The 20,392-nt window shown below is 46.7% G+C and overlaps 2 protein-coding genes across 2 annotated transcripts in view; one reads left to right on the top strand and one right to left on the bottom strand.

Annotated features, from left to right (window-relative positions):
* The window catches only part of LOC145362466 (uncharacterized), a 66,645-nt gene that overhangs the window by 19,678 nt on the left and 26,575 nt on the right, over positions 1–20,392 (bottom strand). The window contains exon 5 of the mRNA XM_080218479.1: positions 142–887. Coding sequence (XP_080074605.1) covers positions 142–887 — 746 coding nt within the window. The remainder of the gene's footprint in view (positions 1–141; positions 888–20,392) is intronic.
* Positions 6,100–20,392, top strand: part of LOC145362472 (uncharacterized) — a 29,340-nt gene continuing 15,047 nt past the window's right edge. The window contains 2 exon segments of the mRNA XM_080218484.1: positions 6,100–7,302; positions 17,894–18,293. Of these exon segments, the coding sequence (XP_080074610.1) occupies positions 6,287–7,302; positions 17,894–18,293 (1,416 nt within the window). The 5' untranslated portion in view covers positions 6,100–6,286.

The raw sequence follows: 20,392 nt of genomic DNA on the forward strand, positions 1-20,392 counted from the left end.
TTTCTCAGACGAACTATATTAACACCTGTAGCAGGGCTGGAGTCACTTTTCAATTCAGCAGAACCAGACCCAAATGAACATGGTTCAGTCTGAATATGATTCACAGCAAAATTCAATCACAATAGTTCCTTGTGAATTCGCTGGTGTTTCAATAGATTTGATGACTGACTGAATCCCTTCCCACACACAGAGCAAGTGAATGGCTTCTCTCCAGTGTGAACTCGCTGGTGAGCCTGCAGCGTGTGTGAGTGAGCAAAGCCCTTCCCACATTGGGAACCAGTGAACATCCTCTCTCCAGTGTGAATCCGTTGGTGTATTGCTAGGTTGGATGATTGACTAAATCCCTTCCCACACTGGGAACAGATGAACGGTTTCTCCCTGGTGTGAACTCGCTGGTGTGTCCACAGATTGCCTGAGTGTGCAAATCCCTTCCCACACTGGGAGCAGATGAAAGGCCTCTCCCCGGTGTGAGTTCGCTGGTGTGCCAGCAAGTGAGATGAGTCAGTGAATCGCTTCCCACATTGGGAGCAAGTTAACGGCCTCTCCCCAGTGTGAACTCGCAGGTGTATCAGGAGATTGGATGAGCGAGCAAAACCCTTCCCACACTGGGAGCAAGTGAATGGCTTTTCCCCAGTGTGAACTTGCTGGTGTAATGTTAGGTTAGATGACTGACTGAATGCCTTCCCACACACAGAACAGGTGAATGGTCTCTCCCCAGTGTGGGTCCTCTGGTGTATATGTAAACTGGATGACTGAGTGAATCCTTTCCCACACTGGGAGCAGATGAACGGCCTCTCCCCAGTGTGAATTCGCTGGTGTGTCAGCAGGTTGGCTGAGAGCGCGAATCTCCTCCCACATTGAGAACAGCTGAATGGCCTCTCCCCATTGTGAACGCGGTGGTGTTTTGTTAACATGGATGATGCTTTGAAGCCCTTCCCACACACAGAGCAGGTGAATGGTCTGTCCTCACTGTGAACTCGCTGGTGTTTTGCTAGGTTTGATGACTGATTGAATCCCTTCCCACACACAGAGCAGGTGAACGGTTTCTCCCCCGTGTGAGTTCGCTTGTGCAAGGCTAGGCTGAATGACCGATTGAATGCCTTCCCGCACACAGAGCAGGTGAATGGCCTCTCCTCAGTGTGAGTCCTCTGGTGAATATGTAAACTGGATGATTGAGTGAATCTTTTCCCACACTGGGAGCAGGTGAATGGCCTCTCCCCAGTGTGACTACGTAGATGAATTTCCAGCAAGGATGGGGATTTGAATCCCTTCTCACAGTCCCCACATTTCCACAACAGTTTCTCTCTGTTGTGACTGCAATTATGTTCCAAAAGGTCAGATGATTGGCTGAAGTCTTGTCCACACACAGAACACGTGTATAGTTTCTCTCCACTGTGAATGATGCTATTTTCTTCCATGTTCAAAACACATTGATATTCAGATTGCAATAAATTGGCTGGCTCCATAAGGTGCTGATACCAAGCTTGGTTTCAGTTTCCAAACTGCAAAACCTCCTCTTCTAATACCCTGTGAAATTGATTTAAAATAGAAAAAGGAAGTGAGAGTGAACCCACAAAAACACAATGGCAAGTTGTGAAACTGAGCTGAAAGAATCTGGTAATTTGTGGGGACGGCACTGGGAAAAGGTGACTATGAAAACTGCTGGATTGTCAAAAAACCCAATTGATTTCCTTATGTCCTTCAGGGAAGGGAACCTGCCATCCAGTCTGGGCACTATGGAAAAAGACAGAGAAATAGGAGAGATCGGGGATGAAGGAGAGGGATTTTATACATCTACAACTCAATGAGAACACTGACAGAATCTCCCAAACCCTCAACCTCCACCATCTCAAAGGATCAAGATAGCAGGTAGATGTGAACATCAACTCCAAGTTCCCCTCCAAATCATGTCTTGACTTGTCTGATAGCCAGTATTAACGAACAGAAATTTCTTTCAGTACTGGGAAGACTGAACCCATTGTGTTCAGTCCCCATCACAAACTCCACTTCGTCACCAGCAACTCTATCCTGCTTCCTGGCAACTGCCTGAGGCTGAACTAGGCTGTTCACAACCCTGGTGAAATATTTCACTCTAGGAGGAGCTCCCAGCCACATATCCACATCATCATCAAGACTGCCTATTTCCATCTTCATTCATTGAAACCCTAGTGTGAGGAGGCCATTTGGCCCATCGAGCCTGCACTGACAACAATCCCATCCAAGCCCTATCATCCCCATTTATCCTATGTTTTTACCTTGTTAATCCTGTTGATGCCAAGGGTTAATTTAGTTTGGCCAATCCATCTAACCTGCACATCTTTGGACTATGGGAGGAAACTGGAGCACCTGGAGAAAACCCACACAGCCACAAGGAGAATGTGCAAACTCCTCATAGTGTCCCGAGGCCGGAATTCCACCTGGGTCCCTGGCACTGTTAGGCAGCTGTGCTAACCACTGTGACACCGGGCCACATGTCAGTGCCATCGCCCAAGTCCACCCAAGTCTCAACTCATCTGGAGACCTCACCCATTGTGACGTCACACATTCAATCATTCATAAGAACATAAGAACATAAGAAATAGGAGCAGGAGTAGGCCATCTAGCCCTTCGAGCCTGCCCCGCCATTCAATAAGATCATGGCTGATCTGTCGCGGCTCAGTTCCACTTTCCCCCCCTCTCCCCATAACCCTTAATCCTCTCTCTTATCAAAAACCCATCAACCCGCGTCTTAAAAATATTTAGCGAGGCAGCCTCCACCACTTCAACGGGCAGAGAATTCCAGAGATTCACCACCCTTTGAGTGAAGAAGTTCCTCCTCAACTCCGTTCTAAACCGCCCCCCCCCCTTTATCTTGAGACTGTGCCCCCTAGTCCTACTGTCTTTTTTGAGCGGGAAGAGTCTCTCCACCTCTATCCTATCCATCCCATTCATCATCTTATACGTCTCAATGAGATCTCCCCTCATTCTTCTAAACTCTAACAAGTACAAGCCTAGTTTATTCAGCCTCTCCTCATAGCTCAACCCCCTCAACTCCGGTATCAGCCTAGTAAACCTCCTCTGCACTCCTTACAAGGCCAAAATATCTTTGCGCAGGTGCGGTGCCCAAAACTGCACACAGTACTCCAGCTGCGGCCTCACCAATGCCCTATACAGCTGCAGCAAGACCTCCCTACTTTTATATTCAATCCCCCTCGCTATGAAGGCCAGCATCCCATTCGCCTTCCTGACCACCTGCTGCACCTGCAAGCTGGGTTTTTGCGACTCATGCACAAGGACCCCGAGGTCCCTCTGCACCGTTGCCTGCTGCAGTTTTTCGCCCCGTAAGTAATAGTCCTTCCTACCATTATTCCTACCAAAGTGGACCACCTCACACTTGCCAACATTAAATTCCATTTGCCATTTCCTGGCCCATTCCCCCAGCCTATCTAGATCCTTCTGCAGACTCTCCACACCCTCTGCACAATTTGCCGTTCCCCCAATCTTGGTGTCATCAGCAAATTTCGACACCCTACACTCGGTTCCCTCCTCCAGATCATCTATATAAATGGTAAAAAGCTGAGGCCCCAGCACCGACCCCTGGGGCACTCCACTAGTCACCATCCGCCAATCCGAATAGCACCCGTTGACCCCCACTCTCTGCCTCCTATTTGACAACCAATCCTCTATCCACGCTAACACCCTACCCCCAACTCCATGTCCCTTGACCTTCTGCAATAACCTCTTGTGAGGTACTTTGTCAAACGCCTTCTGAAAATCCAGAAAGACCACATCCACCGGCTCTCCTCTATCCACCGCCCTAGACACATCCTCATAGAACTCCAGTAAGTTTGTCAGACACGACTTCCCTTTAATGAAACCGTGCTGCGTCTGCTCTATCAAGCAATTCCCTTCAAGATGCCTTGCAATTTCCTCCTTAATGACAGATTCTAACATTTTACCTACCACAGACATTAAACTAACCGGCCTATAATTCCCCGCCTTTTGCCTGGCACCCTTCTTAAACAACGGCGTAACATTAGCCGTTTTCCAATCATCCGGCACTTCCCCGGAATCCAGCGACGTCTGGAAAATAACCACCAAGGCATCCACTATAACCTCCGCCATTTCTTTCAGAACCCTCGGATGCATTCCATCCGGTCCTGAGGACTTGTCCACAATCAGCCCCTCCAGTCTGTCGAGCACCGCCTCTCTAGTAACAGTAATGTCATCGAGACCCTCCAGTCCTACCACCTTTCCATCGCTAACACCCGGCAAATTATTCACGTCCTCCTCCGTGAAGACAGAAACAAAAAAGTTATTCAATACCTTAGCCATATCCCCATCCCCTACCACTAGGTCCCCTTTCTCATCCTCTAAAGGACCAACGTTCACCCTAGCCAGCCTCTTCCTTTTTATATATTTATAAAAACTCTTGCTATCCTTTTTTATATTAAGCGCTAGCCCAGCTTCATAGCTTCTCCTACCCTTCTATATTCCACTGTGACAGCACATTCTCACCCACTTCCATTGTGACGTCACACTCTCACCCATTCCATTGTGACGTCAGGGCTTCACTCTTCATTCACAATCTGCCGGCCTCCCACATTCAGCCTCAATGGCGGCAGTCAGCCCGGGCCCAACACTACCACCTGCGGCTCCATTTGATACAAACGGGGGGGAGGGGACCGGAAAGTTCTTTTCGGGAGTTGAGTTTAAGAAGCCTCTCCACCCACCCGCCATATTTATCGTTCCCCGCACGTCACCCTCTACCTCGTATCGATCTCGCTTCCAAACTAAAACTGCCCATCCATCGCCATTACCCGCAATGCGCATGCTTCAGGTCACGCCCCCCTCTTTCACTCTGATTGGTTGGGGGATCAGCCGCTCCAGTTCGATCCTGAAGGCCCGCCCCTCATTCACTCCGATTGGTTGGAGGACCAGCCCCTTCTTCCGCTCAGTCCTCCAGACCCACCCCCCTCTTCCTATTGGTCCGGAGCCGCCGTCAATCAGTCCCCCGGGCATTGTGATGTGGAGCATGCGCAGTGTTAGTGGTGCTGGTTTGTCCCGGAGAAGCGGAGTCAGCGTTAGGCGGTGGCTGGGCGGGTCTGGAAACACTTTGTGGATCCGCTTCAGAATCATTGTCAGCTTCCTGGTTTGCAGCTGAGAGGCTTCTCCCGGGAACAAGCCCAGGTTAACGGCCCCATCCTGGCTCAGCCACTGGAGGATGGTTCACATCAGAGGATGGGGGAGGGGGACAGTAAACAAGAGGTTTCACTTTGGCCTCAAATCAATGAGGACTCTGATCTCTGGGAAGGAAACCCTGGGAGGATTCACAAACACCCACTGGAGGACCCAACACCCCCATAAGACCCATCGGTTTTATTGTCAGTCTGCAGAGAGGAGCTGGAGAACTGAACCCATGATGTGGATGTGCCGGCGTTGGACTGGGGTAAACACAGTAAAAAGTCTGACAACACCAGGTTTTAGTCCAACCAATTTATTTGATAATAGACTCACAAGCTTTCGGGGTTAGTCCCTTTGTCAGGTGAATGGAGAGTTCTGGCCACAGACAGAGCATATAAAGTATATAAAGTATATGCTCTGTCTGAGGCCAGAACTCTCCATTCACCTGACGAAGGGACTAACCCCGAAAGCTTGTGAGTCTATTATCAAATAAATCGGTTGGACTAAAACCTGGTGTTGTCAGACTTTTTACTGAACTGAACCCAGACAGAGAAGAGGGAGGGAGAAAACTGGGAGTGGAGGAAAGAAATGGTGGAGATGGTGAGATAGATTTGGATTTCAGCCCAGGGAGGGGGGAGAGTTTGTGGGGTGGGGAATTACAGATTTGGGAGAACAGGTGAGGAAAAAATGTTGCAGAGAAACTAGAATTGTTTGTTCGGAATTTCTATCCTGGACTGACGGTGATGAGTTTTCTCAACTTTTTACAGGATATTGGAAGTGGAGGATTGGCAGATGGAAAACGGAAACTGAACATCATGTCTGACAAAGCCATTTGGTTCATCAGGAGCTGAATATCATCGGTCTTTGAATGTGGAAGGAGAAATGTTTGTCTATTCTGTCTGTGGGCAAGGATTTTAAACATAGTGTGACCGGAAAAGCATCAGGACAAACATGCACCCAAGTGAGAATGGTCCAGTGAACTGACTGTGGAAAGAGCTTTAACCAGTTACACAGCCTGAAAAATCATCACACCATTCACAGCAGCGTGAAACTATATACATGTGAGTGTGGGTGAGGCTTCTACTGTTCATCCAACCTGGAGAAACACAAGGGCACCAGCACCATGGAGAAACCGTGGAAATGTGTGGAGTGCGGGAAGGGATTTGGTTTCCCGTCACAACTGGAAGTTCATCGGCGCAGTCACACTGGGGAGAGACCATTCACCTGCTCCGTCTGTGGGAAGGGATTCACCCATTCGTACAACCTTTTAACACACCATCGAGTTCACACTGGGGAGAGGCCGTTCACCTGCCCTGTGTGTGGGAAGAGATTCACTCGTTCATCTCACATTGTGACACACCAACTTGTTCACACTGATGAGAGACTGTTTAGATGTTCTGACTGTGGGAAGAGTTTTAAATGCGAAAAAGATCTGCTGACACACCAACGCATTCACACTGGGGAGAGACCGTTCACCTGCTCTGTGTGTGGGAAAGGATTCATTCAGTCATCCCACCTGCAGACACATCAACTTGTTCACTCTGACAACAAACTTTTTAATTGTTCTGACTGTGAGAAGAGCTTTAAAAACAAAAAGGATCTGCTAACACACCAATATACACACACTGGGGAGAGGCCGTTCACCTGCTGTGTGTGTGGGAAGGGATTCAGCCGCCCATCTGCCCTACTGAACCACCAGAGAATTCACACTGGGGAGAGGCCCTTCACCTGCTCAGTCTGTGGGAAGGGATTCATTAATTCATCCAATCTTCTGATACACCAGCAGCTCCATACAGGGGATCGACCGTTCACCTGCTCTGAATGTGGGAAGGGATTCACCCGTTCATACAACCTTCTGACTCACCAGCAGGTTCACAGTGAGGAGAGGCCATTCACTTGCTCCGTGTGTGGGAAGGGATTCACTCGTTCATCCAACCTGTTGAATCACCAGCGAGTTCACACTGGGGAGAGGCCGTTCACCTGCTCCGTGTGTGGGAAAGGATTCAGTCAGTCATCCAACCTGCTGACACATCAGAGAGTTCACAGTGGGGAGAAGCCATTTACCTGCTCTGTATGTGGGAAGGGATTTTCTCATTTATCTTATCTTCTGCAACACCAGCGAGTTCACACTGGGGAGAGGCCGTTCTCCTGTACTGTCTGTGGAAAGGGATTTATTCAGTCATCCCACCTGCTAACACACCAGCGAGTTCACAAGAGATTGCAAGGTTTGGATTCTACACATATTGATGCTGTTAATCATACCCAGGACTGAATTATGTTCACTCTGACTTTTTTCTTCTATTGAGGTTTGATATTCTGAATAAATGTGAAATAGACATTTGATGGAATTATTGTTGTAGATTTTTGTCTTTTCCATTTGAGTGTTCAACATCACCAAGCTGCAGCTCAGAAAGGGCAGTCTGAGGGAGGATCATACAGTAAACAGAACTTCATTCTTGACACAGTCCTTCATGGTCACGCTAAGAGGAACACAAAACACTTTGGTCTTTCTCGTCACTTTTCCCTGACAGCGGAGTCCCCATGTGGGTGAATCCTGAGGTATGTAAGAAATGTGTCCCAGTCGCTTTTTTCCAATGTTCACGTGGAACAGAAGCTCCTTTACAACTGTGTTTAGAGTCAGGAAGAACAATGGTGAATGCTGGAAACATGCTGTCAAAGATTGGTGTAAAACTGGGATCTGTTCCTGACTGAGAATGAAACGGCAGGTTTAGGTTTCCAGACTAAAAATGCAAAAAAGTCTGAAACGTTTTAATGTGTGTGCGTGTGTGTCAGTCATGGTTTATTGAACAGAAACTGGCTTAAAATAAATTGGTTGAAGTCTGCATTAACGTAGCAGCTGGAGAAGTTCAAAGGAGCCAGGTAGCTGCTGGGACAATTAGACAACAATTTTGATTCTCAGATGAATAGAGAAAGAGCTGCAGTATGTGTCCAAGAATTCTCAGTTTTGATGATGTGTGCTTCCCACACACTATCGTTTTAAATAAGCATCACTCCTAATAGCCTTTAACCATTATAAACAGAACAGAGAGAAGCTGAGCAGCATCAGAGTCCTGACTGACCATTTAAGAATGAGTGATGTGTTTAGCTGAAGTTTCCTGTTGGTAGTTTTCTGGGTGATCTCCTTATTTTGATCATTGTCAGTGATCCCTAGGTATGTGAACCTGTTCTCCTCTCTTTCAGACATTCACTCACTTAACATCTCTCTCTCAGAAACTCAATATTTAACACCCCTCATCTCTTTCACATTCACTGAACGTTGCTCTTTCTCTCCAGGCATTCACTCACACTTACCTTCCACCTCTCTCACACTCTAACCTCGGTCCTCTCTCACATTCACTCAACCTCTCTCCTCTCAGGTTCTGTCTTTGTCACTTAATGTCTCTCTATCTTTCTTTCAAACACTCTCTCATTTAACCTTCCTATTTCAGATAATGCTTAAACTTAATCATTGTTTTCTCTCTCTCGTTACCTCTCTGAAAAAGCACAAACACTTCATCACTTTGATGTCTAAGAAAACATCCCATTGATGGAGATTCAATCTTCTCTGTTTCTCTCTCCCACTTCCTCCGACAGGCCCTGACTCACTTTAAATCTCTTTTCTAATAACTCTCTTTTTGGGAAAACTCATTTGTTCCCTAATTCCTCCACATTTCTCCCAGTGATGACCCTCAATCCATCTCCCAATTCAATGACTGTGTTAAAAATCCAAATTATCCCCTTTCTTGATTGTTTAACATAGGAATGGAGGTGAATGTAATGCTGAGACCAGCAGCAATCTGTGTGGTCGTTCTTGATGCTGTCAGAGTGAGTTCACCCTCACAGGCAGGAAGACTGTTCACGATGATAACAGCAAACTGACGTGGGCTGTTTCATTCTCAGGTAACACAACTTCCTGTTTCTCTGCCGGTTCCAAACCACACATCTCACTTCTGAGCAGAAAATAAATCCAGGGACCACAATCTGGTGAGAACATCTGTCAATGCAGCCTATATCTGTTCACAGGGTCAGGGCAGAATCACACAGGTCACATTGTGGTGACATTTACAAATGAGCCAGTTATTTCTGTTCAGAGTTTCCATTCACAGATATAACCAGCTGTGTCTGTGGATCAATTGCTGAGTTCCCTGTACTCCCCATAGCCAAGAACTGATAGCCTGCTCCCTTATATTCTATATTATTCTCTCTGTATTGCTTGTTTCCGCTGTTTCTCAGCTTTTATCTTTGACCGCCCCATCTTTCTGCTTTTTAAAATCTTTCTCAATTTTTCTCTCAGTCTTTCTGTCTCCCCTTTCCTCTGTATCTTTCTCAGGCTGAGTGTGTTCCTATTTAATCGAGACGTTCAAGATCATGGAGAGTTTCTGATTGATTATAGAAGGAAAGACAGGGAGAAAAGCAAAAAAGCCCAACAGCATCTGTTGCGAGAGGAACAGTTCATATTATAAAATAATAATTTTGAGTTCATATAATTCTTCAGGGCAAGAGAAACATGTGTTATCCATCTTAGATTGGGGAATATGATGGGGAGACTTAATAAAGGTGTTTAAAGTGACAAATGTCAATGGAAAGAAACTATGTCCAAGGAGCAGGAGGGTCTATCAATGGAGAGAATCAATTTCCCAGGTGCAGGAGGCTCTGTAAGCAGAGGACACAGAGATTTGATATAATTGTCAACAGAATTGAAGGGGGTGAAAAGGAGAATTTTTTTTACACAATAAATTGAAATGATCTGCAGTGCACAAACTGACTGGTTGCTAGAAGCAGGTTTAATAGTAATTTTCAAAGGGAATTGGATAAATACTGACAGAGTTATGGTGAATGGGATTAATTAGATACTTCATTCATCTTTATGACAGTCTGAATGTTTCTCCCCTAAGGTTTTAATATTTGATCTTTTCAGTCACCATGTGTCTCAAGCAGAAGATTTAAACATTGGGTTTGATGAGCTGTCAGATCTGTTTCCTATGTATCTTTGTAACTTGAGAACTGCAGATAACCATGAAAAGGAACTGATTATTTTCAATTCCTCTAACAGATACACTTCAGATATCAGAAATCTCAGGAGATCCTCATTTCCTCATTATTCTCTTCTCAAATATAACAGCTCTCAGTCAGGCCAAGTCAGTCACATGTGTCTCTGTTACGATGTTTCCACTTCTATTTTATCACTCACCTCCCAGTGACACTCACCATAACACAGACACCTTAAAATATCATTGCTCCCTTACATCTTGTCCTCCTATTATAATCGAATGTTTGTTGGGCCTCTTGTCTCCCTTAAGGTCAGATTACCTGCAGTTCAAATGACCTCAGGGACACAAACCGACCTTTGTGATTATTATTATACCAGACTCCAGTCAGCCCCAGGAGCTGCAGTTGTAAAATACAGTAAGAAGTCTCACCACACCAGGTTTAAGTTCAACCAGCTTATTTGATAGTAAAGCTTGTGGGATTACTATCAAATAAACTGGTTGAACTTAAACCTAGTGTTGTGAGACTTCTTACTATGTTTACCCCAGTCCAACGCCAGCATCTCTAAGTCATGACTACCATCGACGTTGTAAAATACAGCAGAATTGGAATAACAGACAGGTTATTGTTTGATACTGACAGTGGCAGAGTCACACACACTGGAATTTAAATACATTATATCAATAGACCATGACTCACTCAAATCAAAATGAAACCTAAACTTTGGTTTTGGTGCACTGGATACTGACTGTATTATCATTACATTGGATCTAATGCTGTGTTCACTAACATACTGCAATGTGACTCTTATTATGTGAACAAACACTGTTTATGTTACACTCAGAGTCAGTCAGTGTTTTGCTGGGTTTTCTCTGTGCTCCATCTCCACTCTGATTGGACTGGAGCCTGTGTGTGTGTCAGTGTTACACTGAGACTCTTATTATTGGACAAGCAGCAAGTCACCGTCACAATGCCCGGCTGATTGACGGTGGCCTGGACCAATGGAAAGAGGGGATAGTGCTGGAGGACCGACCGGGAGCAATCGGTCTTCCAACCAATAGGAGGGAATGAGGGGCGGGGCCAGCTTTGACTGGAGCATGCGCAGTGTGAGTAATGGCGATGGAAATCGGCTTTTGTTTTGGGCTGGGAAATCTGTTCGAGGTGATTCGCGGTACGGAGAGAGCAATGGATCGCCGAGGTGGGTGAAAACGCTGCGTAAGCATGTGGTGTAAGTAGCAAACCGCGGAAGAGAACTTCCCGGACCCAGTTTGTACCAAGCAGGGCCGCACCTCCTCTGGTTCGCTCCGGGTTAACGTTCGCCATCTTTATTGGGGGCAACGCACACACAGCGGTGCGCGCTCTGCCGCCATGTTTGTCGAGGGCAATGATGTCATTAAGTGGGAGGAGCTTGTTCCCCATTGTTCAGAATGGAGACAACTTGTCCATCAAACTGCATCAACCCTCTGAGTCCCAATGTCTCATTGATGAGGCAGAGCGGTGACAGAGAAGGAAAAATAAAGGCAAATAAAAACAGAAAATGCTGGAAAATCTCAGCAGATCTGACAGCATCTGTGGAGAGAGAATAGAACGCTCTCTCCACTCACATTGTCTGTACCTTTAAGACTTGATTACCTGTAAAAATTGGCATTCCAATCATTATTTTGTGAATTGAGTTTGTGTCTTTCTATGCCTTGTTTGTGAACAGAACTCCCACTCACCTGACGAAGGAGCAGCGCACAGAAAGCTAGTGGATTTTGCTATCAAATAAACCCATTGGACTTTAATCTGGTGTAGTGAGACTTCTTACTGTGTTTACCCCAGTCCAACACCACCATCTCCACGTCAGAGAGAATAGAACCAACGTTTCGAGACTGCATCACCCTTAAAGCTTGTACATGTGTACAAAGAGCATGTAAACTTCAACACCTCCATGTACCTTTGTACACCTCTATCAATCTACTTTGCTCCAAGGAAAACAACCCCGATTTATCTTAAAAGAAAGACACTGCAACAAGGTAAAAGTGAAGGTAAGACTTTTATAAATTTTCTTAAATAATTGGTACTCGAAATGTCAGTCTGTGGGGTTAAGTGCTGCACTTGTGAGATGTGGGAGATCTGTGATGCTTCCAGCGTCATAGATGACTACGTCTACAGGAAGTGCACCCAATTGCAGCTCCTTACGGACCGCATGGATAGGTTGGAGCAGCAGTTGGATGCATTTCGGAGAATGAAGGTGGTGGAAAGTGTCACAGTTAGGAGCTTTAGAGACATGGTCACACTCAAGGTGCAGACAGATAGATGCGTGACTGCTAGAAGGGGCAGGCAGTCAGTACAGGAATCCCCTGTGGTCGTCTCCTTCTCTAACAAATATACTGTTTGGATACTATTGGGAGGGGGTATAGCTTATCAGGGGATAAATAGAGCAGCCAGAGACCAGGCGCCACGGCTGGCTTTGTTGTTAGGCAGGGAGGTACAAAGACCACTAGAACAATAATTACAAGGGGCTCTATACTTAGGGGTGCAGATAGGTGCATCTGTGGAAATGAAAGAGACTCCAGGATGTTGTGTTGCCTCCCTGATGTCAGGGTTCAGGAAGTCTCTAAAAGGGCAGAAAGCATTCTGAAATGAGAGGGTGAACAGCCAGTGGTCATGGTACATATTGGTACAAAGGTAGGATGAGGCCCTACAACAGCAGTTAAGGGAGTTAGGTAGAAAGTTAAAAAGCAGGACCTCTTTGGTTGTGATCACAGGATTGCTCCCTGTGCCACCTATCCACTGTCATCTGTTTAAGTAACTCTCCCCAATTTATCAAGGCTAACTCACGCCATTCGTCAGCCCACTAGCCCAATTGATCAAGATCTCATTGCAATCCTAGATAACATTCTTCACTGTCCACTATGCCAGCAATCTTGGTGTCATCTGCAAACTTACTAACCATGCCTCCTATATTCTCATCCAAATAATTAATATAAATGACAAATAACAGTGGACCCAACACTGATCCCTGAGGCACACTGCTGGTCACAGAGTTCCAATCTGAGAAACAACATCCACTCTCTGGCTTCTGTCATCAAGCCAATTTTGTGTCCATTTAGCTACCTTATCGTGGATCCCGTAAAATTTAACCTTGTGCAACAACCTCCCATGCGGTACCTTGTCAAATGCCTTGCTAAAGTCCTTTTAATCTGTACAGATGCTGCCAGATCTGCTGAGATTTTCCAGAATTTTCTCTTTTGGCTTGCTAAAGTCCAGGTTGACAACATCAACTGCATTCCCCTCATCAACTTTCTTGGTTACCCCTTCAAAAAACTCAATCAAATCTGTGAGACACTCACAAAGCCATGCTGACTGTCCCTAATCAGTCCCTGCGTTTTTAAATGCCTGTGGATCCTGTCTCAAAATATCTTCTAACAGCTTACCCACTACAGATGAAAGGCTCACTGGCCTGTAGTTCCCAGGCTTTTCCCTGCAGCCCTTTTTAAACAAAGGCACAACATTTGCCACCCTCCAATCTTCAGGCACCTCGTCTATGATTATCGATGATCCAAATATCATTGCGAGGGGACCCACAATTTCCTCCCTAGCCTCCCACAATGTCCTGGGATACTCTTCATCACGTCCAGGGGATTTATGTATCTTGATGTGCTTTAAGCGATCCAGCACCTCCTTCTTCGTTATATGTACACTCCTCAAAACATCACTATTTATTTCCTCAAGTTCCCTAACATCCATGCACAGTGTCAGCTATTTCTGTAGTGTAGTGGTTATCATGTTCGCTTCCCACACAGCAAGTCCTCGGTTCAAAACCGAGTAAAAAAAAAATTCTTCTTGTAATTATAGGCCAGTTAGTCTTACTTCAGTGGTCGGTAAGTTAATGGAAAAGTTCCTGAAGGATAGCATTTATGACCATTTGGAAAGATGCAGCTTAATCTGGGATGGTCAGCACGGATTCATGAGGGCTAAGTCTTGCCTCACAAATTTGATTGAATTCTATGAGTAGGTAACTAAGTGTGAGGACAAAAGTAGAGCATTTGATGTCGTATACATGGATTTTAGTAAGGCATTTGATAAGGTTCCCCATGGTAGGCTCATGAAGAAAATAGGGAGGTGTGGGATAGAAGGAAATTTGCTGGTTTGATAAGTAACTGGCTATCTCATAGAAGACAGAGGGTGGTGGTGGAGGGAAAATTTTCAGACTGGAGGCCAGTTACCAGCGGTGTACCACAGGGATCACTGCTGGGTCCTCTGCTATTTGTGACTTTTATCAATGAGTTGGAAGAGGGGGCTGAAGGGGGGGTTAGTAAATTTGCTGATGACACCAAGATTGGTGGAGTAGTGGATGAGGTGGAGGGCTCTTATAGGCCGCAAGGAGACATTGATAGGATGCAGAGCTGGGCTGAGGTGCAAAGTGATTCATTTTGGTAGGACAAACTTGAATGCGGATTACAGAGTCAACAGCAGGGTTCTGAGGAATATGGAGGAACAAAGAGATCTTGGGGTTCATATCCACAGATCTCTGAAGGTTGCCACTCAAGTGGATAGAGCTGTGAAGAAGGCCTATAGTGTGTTAGTGTTTATTAACAGGGGGTTTGAGTTTAAGAGCAGTGGGGTTATGCTGCAACTATACAGGACCTTGGTAAGACCACATTTGGAATATTGTGTTCAATTCTGGTCACCTCGCTATAAGAAGGATGTGGAAACATTTGAGAGAGTGCAGAGGAGATTTACCAGAAAGCTGCCTGCTTTGGAGGGCAGGTCTTATGAGAAAAGGTTGAGGGAGCTGCAGCTTTTCTCTTTAAAGCGGAGGAGGATGAGAGGCGACTTAATAGGAGTTTATAAGATCCTGTAAGAGGGCTTTACAGAAATAATCAGTGTCAGTACAGCATAGAAATTCAGGACAGGTAATTGTAATTTCTATGGAACATTCTTTCCCCTCTCATTCCCCAAAAGTTGTAAATCTCTATCCCACACACCCTCCCTCCACTCTCACTCTGCTGTATCTAATATTCACCCTCCCAATTCTCCTGAAGGTGCTGATTGAGGCTGATTGACAGATCCACGCTTCCTGTTCTGGAGGCACATAGCTGAAAATCTCCATACAGGCTGTCATACAGATATACATCTATATGACTGGACTACAAATGTGTGGAATATATAGACTGGATCCACCTCCTTTCCCTTCAGTTGCTGCAAGTCCCCAATTTTCCCCAGAATGAGAAAAGAAATGGAAAATGGAAAACATTGATTTCCTCCCAGATGTTCCCCCCCAGATGGGTTGCATGGTAGCACAGTGGTTAGCACTGCTGCTTCACAGCTCCAGGGATCTGGGTTTGATTCCTGGCTTGGGTCACTGTCCGTGTGGAGTTTGCACAGTCTCCTTGTGTCTGCGTGGGTTTTCTTTGGGTGCTCCTGTTTCCTCCCACGGTCCAAAGATGTGCAGGTTAGGTTGATTGGCCATGCTAACAATTGCCCCTTCGAGTCCTGAGATGCATAGGTTCGAGGGATTAGCGGGTAAATATGTAGGGATGAAGGGGTAGGGCCTGGGTGGGATTGTGGTGAGTGCAGACTCGATGGGCCGAAGGGCCTCTTTCTGCACTGAAGGGATTCTATGATCGTTTGTTGCACAGAGGAAGCTTTACCCTGAAGCTCATTGGCTAACATCCGCATTGTGACATCACATTGGAGCCCGAATTAAATCAGCCAATAGGAATCACTGCCCCGCGGTGATGTCTCCGGATTCCAGTGCACAGGCGCGCGGACCCGGGAGCCCCGCCCCCACCCACTGCTCCCCTCCCCCTCCCGGGAGCCCCGCCCCCACCCACTGCTCCCCTCCCCCTCCCGGGAGCCCCGCCCCCACCCATTGTTCCAGTCTCCTACCCGGGATCCCCACCCCCCACCCACTGCTCCCCTCCCCCTCCCGGGAGCCCCACCCCCACCCACTGCTCCCCTCCCCCTCCCGGGAGCCCCGCCCCCACTCACTGTTCCCCTCCCCCTCCTTGAGCCAAGGTTTCCAGACAAGCGGCTGGCGGCTCCGGCCAGAGCGAGAAGCCGCTCAGTGATCTCCCCCTCCCCCCCGGCCCAGGAGTGCGCATGTCCAAGGGAGAGGGGAACCTGTGCATGTGCGGGGCTGTGTCCACCTCTTCCGTGACCAGCAAGCTTAGATGGGAGAGTTGGAGGACTGGAAGAACTCTGGTCCTCCAGCCAATCACGGGCTTTGTGTGAGTGAAGATTGAGCTTCAGAAAATCTAAAACTTGCTCCTGTCTCCAACATTTGTGAGTAAAACACTTTCCTCCCCCCACCCCCTTTCCATTTCTTATTATTTCTAGCTCTGTAATATATTACTGTAGCCATTTTATATATTTCCAGTCATAAACTCATTGCAGCACAGGAGTCTATTGGGCAACTCAAGTCATGGAATCCCTACAGTGAAGAAGGAGGCCTTTCGGCCCATCAAGTCTGCACTGACTCTCCAACAGAGCATTCTTCAGAGACTCTCTCCCTGCAGTATGACAGATTTATCCTGCTAATCCCCCAACCCACACATCCTGGGACACTAAGTGGCAATTGAGTAGGGCTAATCAACCTAACCTGTACATCTTATGGACAGTAAGAAGTCTCACAATACCAGGTTAAAGTCCAACAGGTTTATTTGTTACCAGGAGCTTTCAGAGCACTGCTCCTTCAGGGGAGTGGCCACTCACCTGATGAACCTGGTGTTGTGTGCCCACCACTGTCCACCTTCGACATCTCCACATCACCTTACAGACTGCAGATTGATTCTCTGCAGAACGAACCAATTAGTCCTTTTCTATCTCTCTATCAATATTCCTCTGCAAGTTTTATTTCCTTCAAGTGCCCACCCAATTTCATTTTGAAATGATTGAACATCTTCTGTTCCACCATCCTCACAGGCAGCGAGTTCTAGATATGTGCTCTCCCTACCTAGATATAAATCTTCCTCACATCCCCATTCTACCACATCTCAGTTAATAATTACACTTTTATCCATTATTATAGACATCTGTCTGACAACCTGCATGGAGATTTTCAGCTCTCTGTATCCAGGACGGGAAGCAGTGAGCATGGATCTGTCAATCAGCCTCAATCAGCACCTTCAGGAGAATTGGGAGGGTGAATATTAGATACAGCAGAGTGAGAATGGAGGGAGAGTGTGTGGGATGGAGATTTACAGCTTCTGGGGAATGAGAGAGGAAAGAATGTTCCATAGAAACTAGAATTGTCTGTTCTGAATTTCTATGACACAGATGACTTTTGTAAATTTGTTTTATAGGGGAACAGAAGGTGAGGATTTATATACAGAAATCTCAAACCAAACATCACATCAAGATCTGACAGAGTCACTCAATTCATTGGGACCTCAATGTCATCGACCTTTGGATCTAGAAGGAGAAATGTTTCTCTGTTCTGTCTGCTTAAGGAGATTTTAAGCAACAGTGTGACTGGAAAAGCAGCGAGATGCACAAACACAGCTGAGTCAGAGTGTTCCAATACACTGAGTGTGGAAAGAGCTTTAACCAGTTACACAGCCTGAAAATACATCTCAGCATTCACAGCGGGGAGAGACGGTACCCGTGTTCTGTGTGAGATTTAACTGTTTAACCTGGAGAGTCGGAAGGACACCAGCACCATGGAGAAACAGTGGAAATGTGGGGACTGTGGGAGAGGATTCAGTTTTCCATCTCAGCTGGAAATTCATCAGCGCAGTCACTCTGGGGAGAGGCCGTTCACCTGCTCTGTGTGTGGGAAGGGATACACTCAGATAATTGATTTACAGAGACACCAGCGAGTTCACACTGGGGAGAGGCCATTCACCTGCTCTGAGTGTGGGAAAGGATTCACTCGGTTATCCAGTCTGCAGAGACACCATCGATTTCACACTGGAGAGAGACCTTTCATCTGCTCTGTGTGTGGGAAGGGATTCACTCAGTTAATTGATTTGCAGAGCCATCAGCGAGTTCACACTGGGGAGAGGCCGTTCACCTGCACTGAGTGTGGGAAAGGATTCAGTGTGGCATCAGGTCTGCGGAGACACCAGTTAGTTCACACTGGGGAGAGGCCGTTCACTTGCTCTGTGTGTGGGAAGGGTTTCAGTCAGTTGCCCTACTTGCAGAGGCACAATGTCACTCACACCCAGGAGAGACCCTTTAAATGCTCTGACTGTGGGAGGGATTTCAAAAGCTCTCAGCTAATGATGTCCCACCAGCGCATTCACACTGAGGAGAGACCGTTCAGCTGCTCTCACTGCACAAAGAGATTCAGATCATCATCTGCCCTGCGGACACACCAGCGAGTTCACACTGGGGAGAGACCGTTCACCTGCACCGTGTGTGGGACGGGATTCACTCAGTCATCCCGACTGCAGAAACACCAGCGAGTTCACAAGTCATAGAGTCATACAGTACAGAAGAGGCCTTTCAGCCCATCGAGTGTGCACTGACAACACCATACTAAATTTACATTAATCCATTTTCCAGCACTTCGCTGATAGAGTTTGAACTGTCAAAACATTCCAGTGCTCATCCATGAGCTTTTTAAAGGTTGTGACACTTCCTGCCTCTACTACCCTCCCAGACACTGAATTCCAGACTCCCACCCCCCTCTGGGTGAAAACATTTTTCCTCAAATCCCCCAAAACCTCCTGTCCCTCACCTTAAAATGATACCACCTTGTTACTGACCCTTCAACAACGGGGAACAGCTGCTTTCAATCCACCCTGTCCATACCCCTCATAATCTTATACACCTCAATCATGTCCCCCCTCAGCCTTCTCTGCTCTAAAGAGAACAATTCAAGCCGATCGAGTCTCTCCTTATAGCTCAGCTGCTCCATCCCAGGCAACATCCTGGTGAACCTCCTGTGAACCCCCTCCAGTGCAATCACATCCTTACTACAGCGAGAGAATCAGTACGAGTGCAAACTGGGATCAAACAGGGCTGCATCATCGCGCCAACCTTCATCCCCACCTTCCCCGCAGCAACACTCCACCCCAGCACCATGAAGCTTCCCGCTGGAGTCCAGCTCATCTACTGGACCAGTGAGAAGCTTTCAATGTCCCACCCCTCCAGGCCAGAACCAAGACCAGCCCAATCTCAGTCATCGGGCTGCAGTACGCAGACTCTGGGGGTGGGATGGGGGGGATGCTAAGTAATGGACTTGGGTATTATCACCAGAACGTTAATCCAGAAACTCAGCTAATGTTCTGGAGACCCGGGTTCAAATCCCGCCATGGCAGGTGGTGGAATTTGAATTCAGTAAAAAAAAAAGAACCTACTGATGACCATGAAACCATTGACTGTCGGGAAAAAAACCCATCTGATTCACCAATGTCCTTTAGGGAAAGAAATCTGCCGTCCTTACCTGGTCTGGCCTATGTGTGACTCCAGAGCCACCGTGATGTGGTTAACTCTCAAATGTCCTCTGGCAACTAGGGATGGGCAATAAATGTGGGCCAGCCAGCGATGCCCATGTCCCACAAATGAATTTTAAAAATGCCTATTTGATTTGATTTATTGTCACATGTATTAGTTTACAGTGAAAAGTATTGTTTCTTACGCTATACAGAGCATATCGTACAAAGGGAAGGAGAGAGTGCAGAATGTTAGTCATAGGTGTATGCATTAGGTCCACTCAAAAGTCTGATGGCAGCATGCAAGAAGCTGTTTTTGAGTGGATTGGTACATGTTCTCAGACTTTTGTATCTTTTTCTCAATGGAAGAAGGTGGAAGAGAGAATGTCCAGTGTGCACGGGGTCCTTAATTATGATGGCTGATTTTCGAGGCAGTGGGAAGTGTAGACAGTGTCAGTGAGTGGGAGGCTGGTTTGAGTGAGGGACTGGACTTTGTTCACGATCTGAGTGTGTCTGTGCGCACAGTCAGAGGTTGATCTAGGGGATTTTCACTGTAACTGGATGGTAGGGTCAGTGTAAGCCTACTTGTGACACCAGTAAACAAGCTTAAACATATCTACAAACTACTGTTGATGCATCCACTGAGGCATGTGAGAGAATGGGCCTCAGACTAAACATCCAGGAGACAAAGGTTCTCTCCCAGTCCACTCCTACTCCCCCTCCCAACCATGGTGAGCCCCTGGACAATGTGGATCATTACCCACACTTTGGGAGCCTCTTCTCAGCACAGGCAGACATCGGCGATGAAATTCAGCAATGACTCCAGTGTGCCAGTGCAGGCTTCGGATGCCTGAGGAACAGAGTGTTCGAAG

Source organism: Carcharhinus amblyrhynchos, unplaced genomic scaffold (assembly GCF_965287045.1).
Source record: "Carcharhinus amblyrhynchos unplaced genomic scaffold, sCarAmb.v2.hapA scaffold_38, whole genome shotgun sequence".
Lineage (NCBI taxonomy): Eukaryota > Metazoa > Chordata > Chondrichthyes > Carcharhiniformes > Carcharhinidae > Carcharhinus > Carcharhinus amblyrhynchos.